Source organism: Leguminivora glycinivorella, chromosome 16, assembly GCF_023078275.1.
Source record: "Leguminivora glycinivorella isolate SPB_JAAS2020 chromosome 16, LegGlyc_1.1, whole genome shotgun sequence".
Lineage (NCBI taxonomy): Eukaryota > Metazoa > Arthropoda > Insecta > Lepidoptera > Tortricidae > Leguminivora > Leguminivora glycinivorella.
The window spans coordinates 3,301,452-3,324,391 of record NC_062986.1 but is presented as its reverse complement, the minus strand read 5'-3'; the positions used below and the strand labels follow the sequence as shown (position 1 = coordinate 3,324,391).

The following is a 22,940-nucleotide window of genomic DNA, read 5'->3' as shown; positions in this document are numbered from 1 at the left end:
TATGTGTTTTTTTCTAATGTACGAAATCTCAAAATTTGCAAAGTAGTTAATACTTTTCTACGGTTTTTTGGACTTAATGTTAATTATTAAACGAATTTAATCAAATACTTTAAACAAATACAAACTTTAATTTCTGGTCTTTTAAAAGTAACATTTACAAAATCCGTAGTTGGTAGTTATCGGGGATTCCCCAATAAACGTTTGTATACTGAATGTTAATCGAATTAAAATGTACACGTTATTGTTATTGAAACACGTTACAATTCACGAAAAACCGTTATTGTCGAATTATTTGTTCATCTGTAAAAAAAAACATATTTAGAAAAAGGCCATGGTGCTCGGTTTTTTTTTTCATGATTTTTTTTACAATTCTGAAAAAAAAAACATTTTCCCCTCACTAGCTCGGAAACACGTGTTTTGTCCTTTAATACCAGCGTAACCAGCGGGTTAAAACGCATTTTATCCACTAGTGGGTAAAGTAATTTGATCTTGAATAAAGTCAAATTAACTGCTTTAAAATTGATAAAAGTAGGTGATTCTAGTAATAAAGATGATTTACCACCCGTGGAACTACTGGAAGCAGTGATAAACGCATTTTTTGCGTTGTAGTTTCCTCGCTATAGTGAGGCGAAAAGTTTTGTGTTACACTCGGGTGCAAATGTATTTTACTTCTCGTGTGTTAACACTTTCGAAACCGGGCTCTACGCGGCGCTACGACATTTTCGCTACATACGGGGAAACCCATGTAATCGGCTACGCTTCTACGAGCGGTGTACCCGACAGTCGGGTTCTTGGTAGCGAAAGTGTTAAAAAACTCCCAAGTTCAGGATTCTATTCTTGAACTACTCGCTTCGCTCGTGGTTCAACTATAGAATCCTTTCACTTGCTCGTTTTTCAATTCCACACTCGGCGTTAAAATACAACTTTGCCCCCTTGTATAACAAATAACTATTGTTTTTTTTTCTATTTGTAACCCTACACAGGAGCGACTATCTTTTGTACGTTTCTAATGCTTCTATCGCCGATAGGTCATCACTTACTCGCTTTTGGTGTGCTTTTTAAATATCCTATTGTACCTGAAAAAATATTTTTTTTTTAGTTTCGGCATCTCATCATCCTCCTTGCGTTATCCCGGCATTTGCCACGGCTCATGAGAGCCTGGGGTCCGCTTTGACAACTAATCCCAAGATTTGGCGTAGGCACTAGTTTTACGAAAGCGACTGCCATCTGACCTTCCAACCCGGAGGGTAACTAGGCCTTATTGGGATTAGTCCGGTTTCCTCACGATGTTTTCCTTCACCGAAAAGCGACTGGCAAATATCAAATGACATTTCGCACATAAGTTCCGAAAAACTCATTGGTACGAGCCGGGGTTCGAACCCGCGACCTCCGGATCGAAAGTCGCACGCTCTTACCGCTAGGCCACCAGCGCTTCATTAGTTTCGGCATCTAAAAAAAAGAAAAAGCTCCGAAAGGAAACCTAAGTACATACATTTGCGAAAAACGTGTGTTTATACATAGTAGTATGCACTGGTCCCACTATATCGGCAAGGCTACTATGAAAAAGTTCTACAGTGGCTTATGATTCTAATTGGCTGACTGCAGTAGGTACATAGTGTTTCTGAAAATATTTTTTTTTTCTTTAAGTAAGGACTATCCACGTAGTCTTGTATGTCCTTCCCATAAGCAATTGCGAAATCGGAGACAGGGAAAGTCACAAGTCGAGGTTCAAAGGTAGAAACTTTGCTTTGAAAGCCCATTAAATAAAGCCTAAAGTGAGTGCTTATAGTTGAAATTGTTTTTAGTTAGTGTTTACCTCAGTAACAACTGGTTCCGGCTCGGGAGGTACTTCCTGAAAATAACAAAACATTACAGTGAAAACTATTTATAATCGGTATTTTTTTAGCCCATAGGTATTGAATCTTGCTTAGGAGGGACGATGCTAAGTACCTCGGGTTGAACCTGACTACCAAGTTAAGTAGCTAACCACAATTTCCTCTTCAACTGTGCTCTCCTCCTCATAGTCATCTCCATAGCCCACAGGGATGAGCGTAAGACAATCGCGCACGGCTGCAGGAGAATTTATTCTCATGTAGTAGATCTGGTCAAACCCGCCTACCAAGATAAGTAACTAAACCACTCTCTTCAACTATGCTACCCTCCTCCTCATAGTCATCTCCATAGCCCACAGGGAAGAGAGTACATAAGGCAGTCCCGCACAGCTGTAGTAGGGTCGATACTGATGTATGTCGGGTTGAACCCGACTACCAAGTTAAATAACTAACCACAATCTCCTCTTGAACAATGCTCTCCTCCTCCTCATAGTCATCTCCATACCCCACAGGGAAGAGGGTAAGGCAGTCCCGCACAGCTGTAGTAGGGTCGATACTGATGTATGTCGGGTTGAACCCGACTACCAAGTTAAGTAACTAACCACAATCTCCTCTTCAATTATGCTCTCCTCCTCCTCATAGTCATCTCCATACCCCACAGGGAAGAGGGTAAGGCAGTCTCGGATGGCTGTAGGAGGGTCGATGCTGATGTAGGTCGGGTTAAGCCCAGCCAGCTGCAGCAACGGTAAACTCCGCTTACGGGACACCATCACCGCTACGCGATCTTTGCTGCACAAGGAATAAAAAAAAAGTTTTAAAAAACACTCGCGGTATTCGGTTGTGTATCGACAAGATGACATCCCTAGTGCACAAAACGTTCAAGTGGGTAATAGTCAGGAAGCCAAGTGCGGGTAGTTCGAAAAACTCGAGCTAGATGTTGATGTCAACTTAAGCCAGTCTGCTCCAAGACCACGGGGACAAATGCCATCCTTGAAACGTCGGAGGTCAGTGTGAAAAACATAATAATACGCGATTAAGTCCCGTTTGCAATTTTAAATATATATGTGTAAAAATCGTGTAAGTTTAAATCAAAATAGCAATAAAAACAATATTTGTATCCATTGTGTGTTGTTGGCGTAAGTGCCGCCATTTAACCTAGTGTAAGTCAGGTCCCCGCAGAAAACCAGCGCTGCGGATGTCCGCGGCATTATGCTGAGTGGGGGTCGTATTTTAGCGTCTAATGTTTTTCGTTTTGATGACTTCTGTTTTATTTGTACTTTGTTGTGGCGTTAAATAAATGTTTCTATTCTATTATATTCTAAAATAATTAGTAGTTACGTTTTGTATGGATAGCCGCGCTCCAATTTATCGTACTGCTTGATGGTGTACGCGACGTGTTCCAGGTTGTTGAATTCGTCGCCGTGGAAGATCCCCAACTGAAAATAACACCATTAATAACACCATTAATTGACGACCGGTCTGGCCTAGCGCGTAGTGACCCTGCCTGCTAAGCGGCGGTCCCGGGTTAGAATCCCGGTAAGGGCATTTATTTGTGTGATGAACACAGATATTTGTTCCTGAGTCATGGATGTTTTCTATGTATATAAGTATGTGTTTATCTATATAAATAAGTACTTATATCTTCGCCCAGCACCCATAGTATAAGCTTTGCTTAGTCTGGGGCTAGGTTGATCTGTGTAAGGTGTCCCCCAATATTTATTTATTTATTTTTATTGAACGAGGGCACCCTCAACTGCAGTCCTAGTTCTCCCCTAAAAAAAATGTTTTATAGTTTTCATTAGCTATTAAAGTGTTTTCTGGACGTTTTCGCGAGAAGAATCCAAATAACTTTTTTTTCTAAAATAGGTAAATTTAATATTTTTCGTACTCAGAAGAAAAGTGTCCCAAATCATGTTTTTTCATTTCGTTAGGTACCATTTTTCAACACTGTACCTACAACTACTACCTACAACCTATGCAAAATATTAATAACATTTTTTGCCCAAGATCGAAAGGGCGTGATTCTGAGTAAGAAAAACATAAAATACCTACCTACCTTAAAAAAATATTTTTGGTGATTCTTCTCGCGAAAATGCCCTGCCCTTCTGACAAAGTTCATTATCAATAGGAACATAGGAAATTATAATACAGTTTCCATCAGTAGGAACTAGGAAACGTATACAGTTGCAGTTGCAAACATTATCTGTTATTGACAAATAAATTACCTAACACTACAAACACTGTCGGATGCGGCTACATTGTTGCTTTATCTAAATGACTACAGGTCGCGAATCCCGGTTCAGAGGTCAGCCTGCATTATTTTTAGAATTAATGATACAGGGATATCCATCCTACCTAAAATGTTAAAAACGCAAGGTAGCTAAGTGGCTGAAGTTTTAAAAGGACTTCATTTTCCTTTTTAGATGTTACATTTTTAAGAATTTCACCACCCCTTTCTTCCCGTGGGTGTCGTAGAAGTCGACTGGGAGATATGGGTTAATTTGTGGAGTAGGCGAGAGGCTTTCAACCTGTCACTGCAATGTCACAATTTTTGCCAATAGTGGCACTGAAACTTAGTAGTTCATGTGCTCTGTCTACCCCTTTATGGGATACAGGCGTGATTATATGTATGTATGTATGTATGTTACTTTTTTTTTCCTTTGCGTTTGTTGATGTACTGTTCTACTACCCTGGTTGAGAGACACGTTTCTAACTTGAATGGTACATTCATAAAAGTATCTGGGCGACGGAGCTTCGCTCGAGTTCGAAAACTCAGAAATTCGTGTTTCCCAGGACCTAAGAAATCGTTCGAGCTGTTACCGAGAATACCGAGATCGCCGGTATATATTATACATGTTTAGATACAAGAATGCTCGTTTAAAGATATTAAATAGTATATAATAAATGCAACCGCCTTCTGCATAGAAACGCAAGCCGTTTTCTCTCAGCAGCCTTCTTCAAACCAAATAAATTAAGTATTTATATCATACTAGCTTTTGCCCACGGCTTCGCAAGCATTTGAAAGAGACAAAAAGTAGCCTATGTCACTCTCCATCCTTTCAACTATCTCCACTTAAAAAATCACGTCAATTCGTCGCTCCGTTTTGCCGTGAAAGACGGACAAACAAACAGACACACACACTTTCCCATTTATAATATTAGTATGGATTTAGTTGTGGTAGTTACATTAAGTATCTCATCCTTGTATTGGTCGACGATCTCCTTGACGCCCTCTCGCTTGTCGATCGGGAACAGGACCAGGGTGTGCGGCGGCAGGTGCTCCGTCTCGATCTTCGTCATCGCCGCGATCACCTGTTCAAACGATAGGTATCCTGAGGAATTATACGGTTACGAAATATAAGAATAGTTAGGCTATTTGAACTGTACACCATGAGCAGAAAACGAATAAATGAGAATATCCTGTAATTCCTGTAAATATGTTTATCTGACCGAGGCGCAAAAAACCAAATTGAAGGTTTGCCAATGAGTAAAACGGTCGTTACTGATGTTGGGGTTAAGACCACCAAGGGCCAAGCTTAAATGGGACTGGGCCGGCCATGTATGTCACATGCACCCACAAAGGTGGGCAAAAATTGACAAGATTTGGGTGCAATGGGCAAGGATCTGGCAGACTCAGGCGGAGATGGCGCGATGACCGGATGCATACAGCATATCATGGCGACTGGCCAGAGATTGCTCCAGACCGTGACGTATGGAGAATTGGAGATCCATTGGGGAGGCCTTTGCAGTGGAATACTATGTAGGCTAATAAAAATATCATATTTCTATGACAAGGCGTGCCCCAAAAATTTGATGAACGAAACTTACGCTCTAAACATGGTAACATTTTTCAAGTAGGAAAGTACGCCGAAGAATAGGTATAAGGATTCCATTTAAAAGAGGGATAGGAGGGCTATTCTGATAGGTACCTTAAAGAAGAACAGCTTGAGTCCGTTGGCTTTGGCGAGGTCATTAGTTGGCGAGTACAATCCGGGCACAAACAGCCCGTCTAATGGAATATAGTCCTTCCTTTCCACCTCCCCACCTGAATGGAGCTCTTCAACTACCTCATCGTGAGAAGCTGGTCTATGATATTACCTTAGGGAAGAATAGCTTCAGTCCGTTGGCTTTGGCGAGATTATTAGGGGGAGAGTACAAGCCAGGCACGAACAGACCGCCTGGAGGAATGTAGTCCTCCCCCTCAACCTCCACGTCGGAGTGGAATTCTTCTACCACCTCTTCGGGAGCGGCTTCTTCTGCCGCCTGAGAACAACGCATGTGTTTGATTGCAAAACCTAGAACCATAGAACCCACCTTACTCTTGGTTAGGGATATTCATTTTTCAAAATATTTGAATTTTCTTTAACTTTGGTCGAAGAAGTCAGACAAAATATCTCTTTTTTTTTTCACACAAAAATGAATCACATCTATAAATCTTTTGTTACTTAAATTGAATAGGTTCTTATTTTTTGTCAACCTGCGTACTTCCAAAGTTGCTGCAGCTTACTCCCGAATACGTGTATACGTGGCATATACGAAGGGAGGGAAGTGGGAAGGCGCTGATAGCCTAGCGGTAAGAGCGTGCGATTTTCAATCCAGAGATCGCGGGTTCGAACCGCGGCTCGTATCAATGAGTTTTTCGGGACTTATTCGCCAGTCACTTTTCGGTGAAGGAAAACATCATTCGGGTTTTAAGGTCAGATGAAAGTGGCTTTCGTAAAAACTAAAACCTACGCCAAATCTTGGGATTAGCCGTGGCGAATGCCGGGATAACGCAAGGAGGATGATGACACGAAGGGACGGAAGTGGCATTAACGGCTGAAATGACGATGATGATATCTCACAACAGCATCCGGGTCCTCAGTCTGCTCTGCTTTTTCTCCTTCGGGCAAGTCGTCCCCTTCGGCTTTCTCCCCTCCTTCCCCCTCTGGCAATTGTTCCTCTTCCGTCACTGGTTCAGGCTCCGGAGAAGCGGGAAGCTGCAATGTGAGAATAATACTTTAGGAACAAAAGCTTACTGTACTTGTCTATACGTACAGACAAGTACAGGCAAAATGCCTATAGTCCGGTCTAAAAACCCGCGTTTTTTGAAAATAGAATACTTCGTGCCTAACTGTACCTACCTACTACAGATATTCTCCTGGTTCTATTTCTTTTACACCAGACTCTACAGGAACACAGTATCCCGTACTAAACACGCTTGTATTTGTATGAATCTATTGATACACCCCGACCGCGATACGATCTTCTTCCCCTCCAGTGGCCGTGCCATGGTCGTGTTTTTGTCACTTGTCATATCATGCGTCACTTTCGCACTTACATACTCGCTAGAACGTGACAGACATGGTGACAAATGATAGACAGCTGTCCATTATAGCCCTGCCGCATCAAACCTACTTACCTCTCTGCTGGAAATAAGATTCCTTTTGGAGGCATAGGTTCGTATCCTACCGACTGCGCCAATGTCGTGTACTTATCATATATGTAGAGCGATATAAATAAACATTATGTTACTTCAATGGCGGTTTATTCAGAAATAAAAACATGGTCAAGCGCGAGCGATTCTACCTACATGTAATACCTTAATATACTGCACTCTGCATTCGAGACAATGTCATATACCTAACTGTATTTATTGTAATCAAGAACCTTACCCCAGCAGCAATGCGCGCCATCTTCTCCTCCTCCTGGCGTTGTTTCTCGGCCGCTAGGCGTTCCTCCTCAGCCTCTCGCGCCAGACGAGCCTGCTCCGCCTCCAGACGTAGTCGTTCCTCTTCTTCTTCTTTCTGTAACCGATAAGATTCATAATACCTCGCCATGCAACGGTGACGTCGCCCGCACCGCCGACCCCCCCTCTGCCCGCCCTCAGCAGCCGCGCACACAGAGCAAGTGCCCGCAGCTCGCAGTATGCGTCGCGCTCTCAATATGTAAAGGCGGGGTCGCTACTCTTGAGAAAGATCCTCGGAAATGGATCGAAACATGTCGAACGTTATATCGACTTAACACGTAAGTAACCCACTTAAAATATTTTTAAATATGTTCATAATACCTAATATTTGCCCAGGCTAATGACGAAAAAGATTAAGGACCGGTTGCATCAAACCCCCTGTCTCCGTTAAAGCATTCGTAAAATTTTATTGTATGGGAAGTTCTATAGACGTCTACTGCGTGACGATATCATATCATATCATATCATTTTACATAGGATGGTATTCAAATATTATAAGGTAGGTACATGATACCCTGTTAGGGCATGGCAATTATCTTAAGGACTACTTAGTGAACTAAAAGTAAAGTAAAGTAAAATTAGGATGTAAAAGTAAAATTACGATGATGTGTCTGTCAAATGTAGTTGATGCAACTGGCCCTAAAAGGTATAAAACATAACTGGTTGTTCAAATAAAATGTCATTTTAATTCTGGCGTATTTGCGTGGGTTGATAGGTGACAAGATACGGGAGATCGAGACGGACGGAGACAAAATGACAGGAACACTTAAGCCAAATGGTCACTATCCCTAGTCATAAGGGACTAAGACAAGGGACAAACGGAGATATAACAGGGAGCGTTCGTAACTTAAAGACAAGCAGAACTCTATTAATTAGCCAGGTCTACACTGGCCGCACGCCTTGCGAGGAAAACGTCTGTGCACGTTTGTCTCGCCCGAGCAAATTTGTTCAGCAAGATGGCGACCCTAAGTCAGCTGTTCAAAAAATAGTTACATATTTATTTCCATGGCACATAATTCGTGGATTTCGCATATTCTCTTATAGAAGAATAAAAAATAAAAGTAAATCATTTACGATTTACCGCGATAAATATGTGCTCTCTCTCGCGCTTGGGGTGGGGCTCGTAAGAGATGTCAGACCATCTCTTACGAGCCCCCCAACCATGTGTGAAGAAGTCGACTGGCGGCAGCCTATATCGTGCAGTCCACATGGCTTATGACCGCGTTCAATTGAGACACGCTACTTGTGGTCGCGATCCTCAGCATTGAGGGAACGAGGAAGAAGAGAAGAAGATGTGCTCTCATGCAGAATTATTTTGAACAGCTGACCGAGGGCCGCCATCTTGCTGAGCTTTGCTCGAGCGAGGCAAACGTCCGCGCATGAGCACGGCCGTTTTCCTGGCGAGTCGTGCGGCCAGTGTGGGCTCGGCTATTGGCTTTCTTCATTAAGTTGTGGTCAATCTAACCAGTTTCTGCAGCATGGCATTGTACCGATCTCGTCGCACTTCTCTCGGCGTCTTGCTGATGGTGGCGTACCGCTCGTATGCCGGGATGGGCGGGATCTGCTTCTCTGGGGGCACATCTTCTTTCGGCTCAGGGATCATCTCGTAGAGGAAGTGGCGGAGCACGTCTGTAATCATTATTCCGTACAATAGGCATCAAGATTATGTCATTCACGAATATGTTCATGACAATCATGACATGCTGTGCATGACGCTAAATATTGTACACCAGAGACGGTATAGAGTGCGGAAAAGAGACTAAGTAAGTATTATTTTTGACATCTTTTATATTTTTACCTGTGGCTTGACAATAAATCATTTAATTCAATTTTGACTCGTAGGTACTGTTTCGTAATCAATGGTCAGATTTGACGAATCTGTGCGTTATTGTGGATCAAACATTCATGATGCGAAGACATTCATGATTTTACGAGATTTCTGAGTAGGTAAGTGTTACTACAGGGTAGGTAAGTGACGATTTAAGGATGACTCGCGTCGGAACGCGACGGATACTTACACACGAAGCGTCGTTGGGTTCCACTATAGTTGACTGACTGTCTGGTTGTCTGTCTGGCCTGTCTATCTATCTGTCGCACTCACTCACGAAGTTCCTAAAGTCGTTGTCAAAGAACTTGAACAGCACGACCAGAGCTGGCCCGTGGCACAGCGCGTGGACACACGCCTCGTTGGGTTCCACTATAGCTGTCCTTATCTGTCTATATGTCTGTCTACTCACTCACGAAGTTCCTAAAGTCGTTGTCGAAGAACTTGAACAGCACGACCAGAGCTGGTCCGTGGCACAGCGCGTGGACGCACGCCTCGTTGGGTTCCACTACAGCTGTCCTTATCTGTCTATATGTCTGTCTACTCACTCACGAAGTTCCTAAAGTCGTTGTCAAAGAACTTGAACAGCACGACCAGAGCTGGTCCGTGGCACAGCGCGTGGACACACGCCTCGTTGGGTTGAACGTCGCTCATGTAGAGCACTTCGGGGATCATATCCTCGGTTATCTGGATCTCCTCCTTGGCTGCTACTTGGATATCTGCAAGTAGAATATTGTTATTGTTGTTGTGTAGATATTCTGTTGTAAAGTATTTTGGTGTTTACAATTTATGGTGTTTATATATTGTTATAACTAGCCTTTACTCGCGGCTTTGCTCGCGTTATATTCGAAAATTGCGGACAGCTCCATACAAACTTCCACTTTCGATTTAGCGAAGTGGGGGGTTAGAAAGAGACAAAAAGTAGCCTATGTCACTCTCTATCCCTTCAACTATCTGTACTTAAAAAAATCACGTCAATTCGTCCTTCCGTTTTGCCGTGAAAGACGGACAAACAAACAGACACACACACTTTCCCATTTATAATATTAGTATGGTTTTTATTGACCAGGTTACACGGTCATTTTTCAGAGCTCTTTCTGCTGGAAGGTACAAAAAAAGGGAGGTACGGTTACGGACTTTAATTGTTGATCCACTTCTTGCTTATTTTATACTGGACACGTCATAGCTTAACTATGAAATGACACATTTTTTGTGGCCTCTAAATGGCTCAACAACTCCTTGAGTGCACATACCTATAGTTCCCGGGCCCTTTTTAGCAACAAACAGGGAAGGTGAACTCAATTAAAGACTCCAGCGATATGGCTATTGGGTACCTTTAAGGCCATACAAAATTTCACGATTACTGAGCCTGTCCCAATTCTCACATAGGTTCTAACAAGCCTGATGGCAATGTGGGAAAACAGAATGAAGTTCAGACTAGCGACTGCGTGGGACAACCGTTCGGAGACCTGTTTTTCTGAAACTGAATATGATGAAGATGAGCAGCAGCAGTAGGTACTTACTGAGCTTGTCCCAGTTCTCATACAGGTCGTAGTAAGCCTGGTGGCAGTGCGGGAAGAACAATATAAAGTTGAGACTGGCCACGAAGCCCGCGAGCCGTTCCGAGACGCGCTTCTTGCGGGCCGCCAGCGTGGCGATACGGATGCGCTCTTCCTCTGCCTTATTCTGAGCCTCCAGCTTCAACTCTTCGTCGAGCCGCGCCTGGATTTCAATAATGTATTAGGGCATTTTCGCGAAAAAAGATTCATTTTGTTTTTCTAAATAGGTAAAAATATTTTTCCTACTCAGAATCACGAGCCCTTTCGATCCTACTAAGTGAAAAAAAATGTACCAAATTTATTTTTTTCACTTCGTTACCATTTTTCAAACACTTAGTACAGCGGTTGCGAAGTGGAAAGTATGCGAAATAATATAACATATTGGCACCATTTTTTTTGTCCCACTTAGATCATATTTATTTATTTATCGTCTGGCATTTTTACGTCTTACTGGATTTAAATTACATATTTCCTTACGTACTAAATCTTAAATTAGAGATTGATATAAGTATGTACCTATGTGCTCTTCAAATACCCAATGGCCGTTTCGCTGAGGTTTATCAGGTCTTCAATTCGTCTTTGGAATTTGGTGAGGGGACATTCCAGGACTAATATGTGTTGCGTGAGCATATTATTTTGTGAAAAATAGTTTCTAGTTATTAGGTATCACTTCCTCGCAAAAGTCAAAAAATCTCCGCGCCAATTTGAAAATTTAGTTTTACAGATCAGCAAGTGGATACTGATAATTCATAGCATTTTTAGTGTGGTTACCTATATTGTTATTTCATTATTAAACTGACGAATTACTTTCAATCCCATTGATTGAAGGAATTAACTAGATAGCAGGTGAGGAATAAACAGGAAGCCTACGTATCTGCGTATAAAGCGACATTTACTACCCATACACGTGCCATTTTTTTCAAAGTTTCCACCCCACTTTTTTGTAACATGGGTACTTTTTACGCGATTCGTACTCAGAATCGCGAGGTCTTTCGAGCCTGATAGGAGAAAAAAAAATGTCCCAAGATTTCCATAGATTTTTCAAACCATCTATTCCGTTACCGCCATACAAAATGTATGAAAAAATGGTAACGGAATGGGAAAAAACCTTGGGACACTTTCTTTCTCCTGTTAGGATTGAAAGAGCTCGCGATTCTGGGTGAAAACGACATAAAAATTTCCAAATCAAAAAAAAAAAAGTGGGGGGAACAACTTTGAAAAAAATGGCCACACGGATCTTTGTAAATAATTGCACCAATCACAGTCTCTTCTGGAAGTTGCTCCGTGATCTCGTAGTGTAGTGCTGTTTAGATCGCACGGCGCCAGTGTAGATCTCCTACTGTGTACGCCGCGGCACATTGTGCGTAGCGGAATGCACAAAACGCTCACGAGAAGATCTCTTTTGCAGCTATCTATCTCTATCGCTCTTGTGTATTGGCGCGACAGAGCCAGACTAGCTTTCGCGGCGTTTTGTTTTCGTTTCGCGTCGTAGAAATGCCATTCGGCTACGGAGCCTGAACTGACCAGCGCTGCCTGACCCAATGTCAACTAAAGCCACTTATTTTCTGCTACAGCAGCCTTACCACGATCTTTTTAAAAACGATTCAAACGCAGAGCAGTTTAGTTTAGGCGCCTAACTTTTTATGAACCGCTAAAATTGACATTCCTGCGATTCAGTTTAGACTCAAGTGGCATGTCATGGTACGAAATACACTTGAGATGAGTGAATGAAACGGCTGGGACGCTTATCGCTCGCTTGGTCGAAATTTGATCGCAATAACAATGTCGTGGTAGGAAATAGCGACACAGTTCAGTTTAGGTCCTAAACTGAATCGCGTTAAGAGATCATGGTAAGGCCCCAGCTCCATTTACTTTACCATTCAAGAAACAACAAATAGTGAAAATGTGTGCCCACTGTTTCCTCAGGTAAATGTTCTGTGATCTCCTGCTTAGGCCGATCGTGGCCTGTGTCTATCTCCTTCTGCGTTAATGACAATTCTTCCTCTATTAAGCGACATAGCTCGATCCCATTCGCGCCGAACAGAGCGCGAGTTAGCTTGCCTTTCTACAACATACAAGACACACCTTGTAGTAGATATATTATCTTAATATTCATGAATAGCCACAAGTCAAATTCGATAGAAATTATCGTTCCTGGCGAAATCTTTCAGAGAAAATATTCTTTACAAAATATGTTTTGTCCTTAGTTTGCTACACGCTACGATCACTACGCCGTAGCACTGGTGCGCTATAGCGAGTTATTTCTTAATGGTTCTCCCACACTGGCTGTTATACTAATAATAATATAAAATTGTGTGACAGGGCGATGGCATTGACATTACGCTGTCCCTGTCACACAGTATTGCACTGAATGTGTTATGGAGCACCGTAACACATTCAGTGCTAGTGCGGGCCACTAGCTACGAGGCCTACGAGCGTAGCCGATTACATGGGGAAATGCGTATACAGGTATATTAGTAGTAGTAGAGGAGGGTTCCCCTTGTTTTGGCATAATTTTACAATCGATAATTCTTTTTGGCATAATCTATATTGGCATATTTTACCTTTCGCATAATCTGTTATGGCATAGTATAGTTACGCATAATTTGTCTAGGCATATTTTTGTTTGTCCGAATATATTTAATGCATAAAGGTTATTCGCCGAATGGTTTTTATGCATAACATGGCTTAGTGGACATTTACTACGCAGAATTTTTATCATAGGTAATACTACTATATTAATGTTGCAGTTCTAACCTAACCTAACCGAAATCCTTGACAAAATGTTTTATTTGTTGAGGTCGCAGTTCTAACCTAACCAAACCTGTATAGTACAAATAGCAGAATAAGCATCCAAATGTCACCTACCACCTAAGACGCTAATGTATGTACCTACTTAGTCTTTGCAAATAAATTTACTTACTTACCGACTCTCTTAACAGCATTTAGTATGGGTGGATATTCTGATTTTAAGAAATATGCCAAATACAATTATGCGAATTAATTTTATTCATAAAAACAATCGGCGTAAACAGAATTATGCGAACTTATTTCCGGACAAAGTAATATTCGTATTATTTTCGATTATGACAAATAAGTTTTCTGCCAAATTAACATTCGGCGAAAATCGATTATGCGAAGTCTGTTATGCGAAAATCGTTTCGGACAACTGAAGTTATGCTAAATAGAGGGAACCCGTAGAGGAGATATAGCGTTGGGGGTCATAATAATTCCCACAGAACCGAAGTTTGTTTTTTTAGTTCTACTAAGGGACCATCCACACTCGTGAGACGCATGTCTTGCGGCGCGCAACGGACGTCTCCACCACGCCGCCCGAATGTAATTTCAAAAAATGTCTCGTGAGTACATTTTGTATAGGAAGGACGTAAGACGCGCCTCCAGGCGTCGTGGCGCGCGCTGCGACTCCGGGGCGTTGCGCGCCGCAAGACATGCGTCTCACGAGTGTGGATGGTCCCAATCGATAATTCTTTTTGGCATAATCTATATTGGCATAATTTACCTTTCGCATAATCTGTTATGGCATAGTATAGTTACGCATAATTTGTCTAGGCATATTTTTGTTTGTCCGAATATATTTAATGCATAAAGGTTATTCGCCGAATGGTTTTTATGCATAACATGGCTTAGTGGACATTTACTACGCAGAATTTTTATCATAGGTAATACTACTATATTAATGTTGCAGTTCTAACCTAACCTAACCGAAATCCTTGACAAAATGTTTTATTTGTTGAGGTCGCAGTTCTAACCTAACCAAACCTGTATAGTACAAATAGCAGAATAAGCATCCAAATGTCACCTACCACCTAAGACGCTAATGTATGTACCTACTTAGTCTTTGCAAATAAATTTACTTACTTACCGACTCTCTTAACAGCATTTAGTATGGGTGGATATTCTGATTTTAAGAAATATGCCAAATACAATTATGCGAATTAATTTTATTCATAAAAACAATCGGCGTAAACAGAATTATGCGAACTTATTTCCGGACAAAGTAATATTCGTATTATTTTCGATTATGACAAATAAGTTTTCTGCCAAATTAACATTCGGCGAAAATCGATTATGCGAAGTCTGTTATGCGAAAATCGTTTCGGACAACTGAAGTTATGCTAAATAGAGGGAACCCGTAGAGGAGATATAGCGTTGGGGGTCATAATAATTCCCACAGAACCGAAGTTTGTTTTTTTTAGTTCTACTAAGGGACCATCCACACTCGTGAGACGCATGTCTTGCGGCGCGCAACGGACGTCTCCACCACGCCGCCCGAATGTAATTTCAAAAAACGTCTCGTGAGTACATTTTGTATAGGAAGGACGTAAGACGCGCCTCCAGGCGTCGTGGCGCGCGCCGCGACTCCGGGGCGTTGCGCGCCGCAAGACATGCGTCTCATGAGTGTGGATGGTCCCTAACAGAAACCCCGATGTCGGCGTGCGTAGCCGAAATGCACAAACGCTCACGAAACGAAACGCTCGTAGATATCTATCTCTATCGCTCTTGCGTATTGGCGCGACAGAGGCAGACTACCTTTCGTCTTCGTTTCTCGTCGTAGAAATGCCATTCGACTACGGGGCCAGGTCAGCGGCACTGAATGTGATGAGGTTCCGAATGATTGGGTGAGTGGAAAAGGCGTCATATTTTATAATCTGAATGTGCTTCTTCGTATCCAATTAGTTCATAACATTCATGTAATTTTAGCTAAATATTTTGGAATCAAATTCATTTGGAAATCTGGCAGAAAAGTATCTCAGTAACTTATTCGTTTACTCACCGATATAAAGAGAAAAACTGGTTCGCTCTTTTGTCTGAACCGGGATAGAGCGTCAATATGGTCCGACATGGCCTGAAAAGAAATTTAACTCGTTAGAGCGTTTTCACATTATCCGATCCGATATCAGGCGCGTTTTTAGTAGGTACCTTGACCATAGCGATCCGGTCCTGCCCTATCTCCATCTTGCCCTTACGGACGGCGAACGCTGTAGCTAGACAGGGGCCGCAAAAATCCGAATACACTTCCATACCTGAAATAATTAAATAGCTAATAAATTGTATTTAGAATAAAAGAGAATAATTTATTTGCCAAGGAAAGAAATATATACCTATTAGCTACAAAAAAAATACATACACTGTGACTTCCACACTATTAGCACAGTATAATAAAGTGTACTATCGTACAGTATGGCCACTCCCGTTCCGCGCTGAAACTACCACCCACCCCCTCTCGGTTACCTCACAGTTACTTTCTGTCAATAACACGAACAGTCGACCTGTCATATTTCACTCATACAAGCATAGTACGCGTTCGCCTACACGAGCTTAGACTGTGTGCTAGGAACGCGCCTGTTTCATATATTTAATCGCCAGTGTCCGAGGTGTGCTATTAGGCAAAGCCTGTATCGCGAAAGTCCGCGGTTTCATAAAACAGTTAAAATGATTCGGCTATTGACATACATTTAAAGACATTTTCAGACCAGGGCCCCTATTCTATTCTCTAACTCTGCGATAGAGCCAGTTGCGTATCGTTCGCCATTACATCGTTTTAATTTCTAGTGCTCGATTTCCTCACTCTATAATCTGTAGGGCATAGCGAACGATATAAATTGAGAATCTAGCGGTAGGTATTTACTTATTTATTTTAAATAATATAAGGATAATTTAAAAACCTAGATAGTAGTGAAGACGGAGACAGTATAGGAAGAAATAATAATAAATAGACGATCGAAATAAATAAAAATCAGCTCCCAGGACGCAGCATTCAAAGCTGCAACCTTCTAGCTAGACTGAAGATTTGGTTTTATTAGAATTCGGGGGTGCCGTGTGGACCCGGCATCAAAAGAGAAATAGCACCACCCCAGCTCATCCCGTGGCTGTCGTATAAGGCGACTAAGGAAAAACTGACGGCGGCAGAGATGCGCAAACGTAAAAACAAAAAGAATTGGGCTACAAAAAACACTGACCGCTCGAAAATTAAGCCAGTTTACGTACTAGTGGTACTTACAAATCAACTTCTGGAAATTCGCATTGAGATAGTGCTCAAACTCCTCGTCCGTTTCGACGGAGTCCTGGATAGCTACCTGTCCTTTGCGCGCCATGCTTTATTTACTACCCTACACGTTACACATATTTATTCCTACTGATAATATTTTAAATATCCTTAGGTAAATAGCAGACGACTTATTATTTGTCAGTGTCAAATATTCAGAAAGTAAATTTAGTTTTTTTTATATTCTTCTGTAGAGGTCTGTAAACTACCGGAGTAGGTAGTTGATCTTCAAAAAGTATACAATAGGCTATTTTTTTATGCGATAGGAGGCAAATGAGCAGACAGGTCGCCTGATGGTAAGCGATCACTGCCGCCCCGCCCATGGACACCCGACACATCAGAAATGTTGGAGGTGCGTTGTCGGCCATTAAGCATCCGAAGACGGAAGAATCGGAAGCTAAACAATGCACACAAACATAAAATAGAACATCATGTAAACCCACACTGTAGAGGACAGAAACACGTTTGGCGTGAAGTTTTAGTGTTAAGTTTATAATTTTTAACTTGATAAGAATCTACTAGTAGAATCTATAATTATTTGCATCGGAAAAGTTATTGCAGAATTCATTTAAAATGTTTATTAAGGCCATTTTAGTACGACGCGCAATTTAAAATTATTGCAACGATATAATTGCTATTAAGACAGGAATCTTCAAGTCACTTGGTACTTGGTACCTACCTGTACCGGTCTATTGAATATAATCTCACCAATCATCATCATTTCAAGCGCGGATCCAGCTTCGTGCCCAGGGGGGGGGTCACGTGGTAAAGGCCTGAGGCCCCAGGGGGGGGTCACGTGGTCTATTTGTATGGCCAACTTAGGCTCCAGGGGGGGGTCATGACCCCCATGACCCCCACCCTGGATCCGCGCATGCATCATTTTAGTAGGAAAACATCCACTACTGGACACAGCCCTTCCCCAAGGATTACCATAACGTTCGGATGAATTAACCTAATGCCTGTCCTTGCCTATAAATAAATGTATAGATATTCACAATTCGGCACTGTTTTGTATGCAATATAATATAGACCTTTGCTGTCAGGCTGTGGTCAGGAACGCTCGCGGCGGTACGCAGAAAATTTTATTGACTTGTTTGAAGTTGTTTTGGATGACAGCAGTAGTTTCTTGACGCGCCGTATGAGTCCAAGCAGGCACGCACTTACAAATAGTGCGATATCGGCCTGATGTTTTATCATTTATCGTGCGACCATGCTTGCCTGCCGGGTCACAGCCATAGCTTAGGAGAAGGTAACATAGCAAAAATCTGTTGTAATATTTGAACATTATATTTTATTACTATTATAGCAATGGAATCTAACCAGTAGATAATAAATAATGTATAGTAACATCGTGTTACAGTAAGTGTATGGGTATTTCTGACTGCATGGTAACAGGAATGTTGTCTTTATAGTCAGCGGCACATTTTTTTCCCCACTTTGCTACCCTGCTTATAACCCTGGCATTTTATAGGAAGAACCATCATAAAGGTTTTTCATCATGAAGGTCATTTTTTTTCTTTGAGTTTTATTTTGTAAGTTGAAATTAAGCCCTTCATGCTGCGATAAAACAATTTGTTCAAAATTGAATCCTTATTGTTCATAAGTTGATTATGTGCTATGTGTGCAGGAAAGGGTTAAAAAGATAGCAGCTATTGACTATACAGGGCTGTAAAAGGGTGCATATCACACTTTCTTGCCGACTATACTTGTAGGGGCGCTAATAAAACCAGACTAGACATTACAACAAAAAATGCACTATCACATAGCTCTAAAGCTGCTTATCTATTGTTCTACAACTGTAGTTGTACTGAATATTACAGATATCAAGTATATTACGTTAAGTATACATGGTATTTTCACTAATGGCAACTGTATGGCTATTTTATAATCAAAGTGAATTAGATAGAAATCATAAGTAATTACAGCTTGAAGATTACAGGTCTTATCTAAATTATAGCCAATAAGGACCATTTAAAACAATGATTTTTCTTATCATCCCAATCATTGTAATTTTATCTTTAAAATTTAGGTTACTTGTAACCTGTTGTAAAGTACTTTTGCCAATGACAATTTATTATAAATGTAAACTTATTTAAGTTTTTCACTGCCACATCGTGCAATAAACAAAATTAAGAATGTGGCATTGAATTTGTTAATGTAGTCAGCCCAACTACAAAATTCTATAGGAACTCTATCATTATTCAAGCTCTTGCTAACATTATGCTAAGGGGAATGAATAAATAGCTAAGAAAACCCTCACTGGGATAGATGGTTGGCCTGACCATTGGTGTAACATAATTGACCATTGTATACTGTATTGTTTAGAAGCACCTGAACATGGTAAAAAAGAAAGCAGGCTAATGCTTTAATAAAATTAATCTTTTTGCATGACCACTTTATGCAAAGTATGCAAACCTATGTTCATATCAAACATCTCATTCTTGTATATGACTACTAAGCGAATTGCAATAATTATTATGCTCAAAGTACTTGAATAATTCAACTTGTAAATTCCTGTCATAGCTGACAAATAAATAACTATTGCACTGGATACAACAATGCCTCATGTCAAACACCATTACAGCTAATATTGACCTATTTATTCATACATGTTAATTTAATTAACTTTCACTCTTCTCAACGGCTCTGAACACTTTTTTGACACTGTCGAACACTTCTGCGGGACTGACTTCAGCGTCGATCCGCCGCACGAGGCCGAGGCGGTCGTAGTGCTCGATGATGGGCATGGTGTCGTTCAGGTACGTGTTGAATCTCTTCTGCAAGCTCTCGAGGTTGTCGTCCGAGCGGCCGCTGCCCGCCGCGCCGCGCCCCAGGCACCGCTCCGTGCACTGGTCCCGACAACACTCGAAGAAAAGTACGAACTGAAGCTTTGTTTTGTCTGTCATCACGCGCTCCCAGCCGTCTAAGTTGTCCTTGTTCCGCGGGAAGCCGTCGATAAGGAAGCGCGTCTTGCCGGACTTCTGCATGGCCTTGTGCAAGAGCGAGCAAGTAACCTCCACGGGTACGATTTCGCCATTCCGGATTTTTTCCTCGATCATCTCCCCGTACTCCGAGCCGGGCCGCTGGCGCTCCTCGCGCAGCAGGTCGCCCGCGGACAGATGCACGTAATCGTATTCTTTGGAGATCAACGAGCACTGCGTCCCTTTGCCGGAGCCGGGCGCCCCCAACACAAACACCACTTCTGGCATCATCTTGTTGACTAAAACTGAAAAGCGACGGAGCACTCGATCTAGCATCAAACGAAGAGTGACTAATTTACTTCGTTGAAATTAATTTATTTTATAAAACATGCGCAATGCTGTAACCTTGAGTTAGACATGAATGAAATGACGTTATGATCAGTGCTGCCAGCTGCCGTACCAAACGGAAAAATCGATTTGTACGAGAGCATAATAATGAATGATTATTTACAAATTACAATTATTCTTGTACCATAGCAGTAATTTCTTTTTCATCACACCCGCACTATAAATGTGCTATTGCACGCAGGCGGAGCGTGAGTTATAGAAAAATCGTTCTCCCAGGGGAATTATGAAATTTCTTGTACCGTACTTAACTTTTTAGGGTTCCGTAGCCAAAATGGCAAAAACGGAACCCTTATAGTTTCGTCATGTCCGTCTGTCCGTCTGTCCGTCTGTCACAGCCGATTTACTCGGAAACTATAAGTACTACAGTGATGAAATTTGATGGGAATATGTGTTGTATGAACCGCTACAAAATTATGACACTAAATAGTAAAAAAAAGAATTGGGGGTGGGGCCCCCCATACATGTAACTGAGGGATGAAAATTTTTTTTTCGATGTACATACCCGTGTGGGGTATCAATGGAAAGGTCTTTTAAAATGATATAAAGTTTTCTAAAAAACATTTTTCTTAAAGTGAACGGTTTTTGAGATATCAGCTCTCAAAGTCGTAAAAAGTATGTCCCCCCCCCCTCTATTTTTATAACTACGGGGTATAAAATTCTAAAAAAAATAGAGGTGATGCATGCTAATTAACTCTTTCAACGATTTTTGGTTTGATCAAAGTATCTCTTATAGTTTTTGAGATAGGTTGATTTAACTGTAATTTTGGCAGGTGTATAAATTGACATAATAAGTTTATTATATTTGCTGCTACGGAACCCTTTGTGCGCGAGCCCGACTCGCACTTGGCCGGTTTTTTTTACATCTATTTACATATTTTTTACATTGCGAGTGTGATGAAAAACATTGTGTGTAACTCGGGGAGTATGAATATTACTAACTCGAGTCTTTAAATCGCTCCGGCAAGCCGTCGCGATTTAACTTACTCTCGTTAGTAATATTCAACTTCCTCCCCTTGTTGCACAATGTACTATTATAATAGCCACATCAGATAATATTATGTCATCTACCTACACGTACTCATCTGAATATTAGGTTTGAAATCCTTTCAAACATCTCTTAATTAGCATTTATTTGCATCTGGCAACATTAACGAACACGATGAACGTGGGAGGAAAAGTGCATTTTCCTGTCCTAAAACAATTATTATTAACCTTTGTTTCGTTAAGAATTTTTCATCACACTCGCACACTAAATGTGCTATTGCACGCAGGCGGAGCGTGAGTTATAGAAAAATCGTTCTCCCTAGGAAATTAAGAAATTTCTAGTACTGTACTACTGTATTACTCTTTTATTTACCTTGCATATTTTTTATAATGCAAGTGTGATGAAAAACATTGTGTGTAACTCTGGATGAGTATGAATATTACTAACTCGAGTCTTTAAATAGCTCCGGCAAGCCGTCGCGATTAAACTTACTCTCGTTAGTAATCAGCTTCCTCCCCTTGTTGCACATGTACTATTATTGATAAAAGCAAATTTCGCCCTTACGGTAAGCGACAATCAAATGTGGTACCTTTTAGAGGAAAGTGTTTCATCTAGGTATTTAGGTGGTTTTTAATGAAATAATCGTTTTTCTTAAATGTATTTATTGAAAAAATCTTATCACTCCAGTCATTTTAATGTTCCTGTCATTCGTAGCTTTGAAATTTTCAGACTCCAATACAGTACCTGAAACGAAAACGTACTATTAGACAAGAAATTTCACACAAAATGAAACTTAAGTAGGAGAATAATCAGATATGTTATGTTTGACCTCAAAATTATTCAGAACAGGTCTGTGAAGGTTCATCATAGAATAAAGCATCGCAGAATATACAAGAAATTTATAACGTATTTCCATAAAAGCAATTAATGTCAATGATACTAATATTACTAAATGGGAAAGTATGTGTCTGTTTGTAGACGTCTTTTACGGTAAATCGGAGCGACAAATTCGGATGCGTGACAGGCTAATACTATTTTTTGTTTCTTTCTAACATACAGCCAAAAAGGGCCCAGTCCTGATATGGCCTCCTCGCTCATACCCAGAATGGGAAGGAGTGTCAGAAGAACCCTCTGACAAAAGCCAGTTGTGTTATAATCATGATCACAAAGAATGCTTACCTCTCATAAACATCCAACTATGCGTGCCGCGAATGCCTCATGCGCGATGACGACTGTAAACAAAAACTGGAATGAATTTCTTGTAGCAGGTACAGTGGAATCTTCCACGGTAGTGTCATCTCAGTCCTGTTGAGCTTATAAAACCGTCATGGTGGCATCAGGGGAAATTTATCATCATCTCTTTATTTACTTTGCTTCTTAGATTAGGCTATTTTATAATAGGCTAGTTTCCAATTAATCATATCAGCTTCTTTTTAAGAACTGTCAAAACGATTTGCTAATATGGAATTTCTATGAAATACTGAGGAGTGACGTCACGGTCAATTCATTTACATCTTTCTCTGTGACTTATTAAATAGAAATTATGTTTAAACAAAACCACTGTCCATATTTTTCTACTAATTATGTGGTGCTTTATTTCGTGCACTGCATAAAA

The 22,940-nt window shown here is 41.1% G+C and overlaps 2 protein-coding genes across 3 annotated transcripts; both read right to left on the bottom strand.

Moving 5' to 3' along the window:
* Nucleotides 1–1,368: 1,368 nt before the first annotated feature.
* Nucleotides 1,369–17,183, bottom strand: LOC125234570 (eukaryotic translation initiation factor 3 subunit A-like). Of its 2 annotated transcripts, XM_048140859.1 has the most exons (13): nt 16,967–17,183; nt 15,886–15,989; nt 15,740–15,811; nt 12,860–13,009; nt 10,909–11,107; nt 9,934–10,104; nt 9,026–9,189; nt 7,487–7,618; nt 6,677–6,811; nt 5,931–6,095; nt 5,019–5,144; nt 3,171–3,268; nt 1,369–2,621 (listed from the first exon to the last, which is right to left on the bottom strand). In XM_048140859.1, exons 1-13 carry the CDS (start codon nt 17,058–17,060, stop codon nt 2,414–2,416), a joined length of 1,818 nt encoding a protein of 605 aa, XP_047996816.1. In that variant the 5' UTR covers nt 17,061–17,183; the 3' UTR covers nt 1,369–2,413. The 2 variants fall into 2 exon arrangements, with proteins under 2 accessions (XP_047996816.1, XP_047996817.1); XM_048140860.1 differs by lacking the exon at nt 12,860–13,009.
* Nucleotides 17,184–18,282: 1,099 nt separating this feature from the next.
* On the bottom strand, nt 18,283–20,363 carry LOC125234490 (UMP-CMP kinase). Its single transcript, XM_048140750.1, has one exon. It carries the CDS (start codon nt 20,266–20,268, stop codon nt 19,633–19,635), a length of 636 nt encoding a protein of 211 aa, XP_047996707.1. The 5' UTR covers nt 20,269–20,363; the 3' UTR covers nt 18,283–19,632.
* Nucleotides 20,364–22,940: the final 2,577 nt, after the last annotated feature.

What these genes read in the sequence shown, in the direction of transcription:
- LOC125234570 (XM_048140859.1), bottom strand. Translation starts at nt 17,060, where the DNA reads ATGGCGCGCAAAGGACAGGTAGCTATCCAGGACTCCGTCGAAACGGAC. An exon ending in GAATTTCCAGAAGTTGATTT is followed by an intron (nt 15,990 to 16,966) that starts GTAAGTACCACT and finishes TAATTATTTCAG; the next exon opens with GTATGGAAGTGTATTCGGAT. An exon ending in TGAAGCTATTCTTCCCTAAG is followed by an intron (nt 5,145 to 5,930) that starts GTAATATCATAG and finishes TCGTTTGAACAG; the next exon opens with GTGATCGCGGCGATGACGAA.
- LOC125234490 (XM_048140750.1), bottom strand. Translation starts at nt 20,268, where the DNA reads ATGCTAGATCGAGTGCTCCGTCGCTTTTCAGTTTTAGTCAACAAGATG.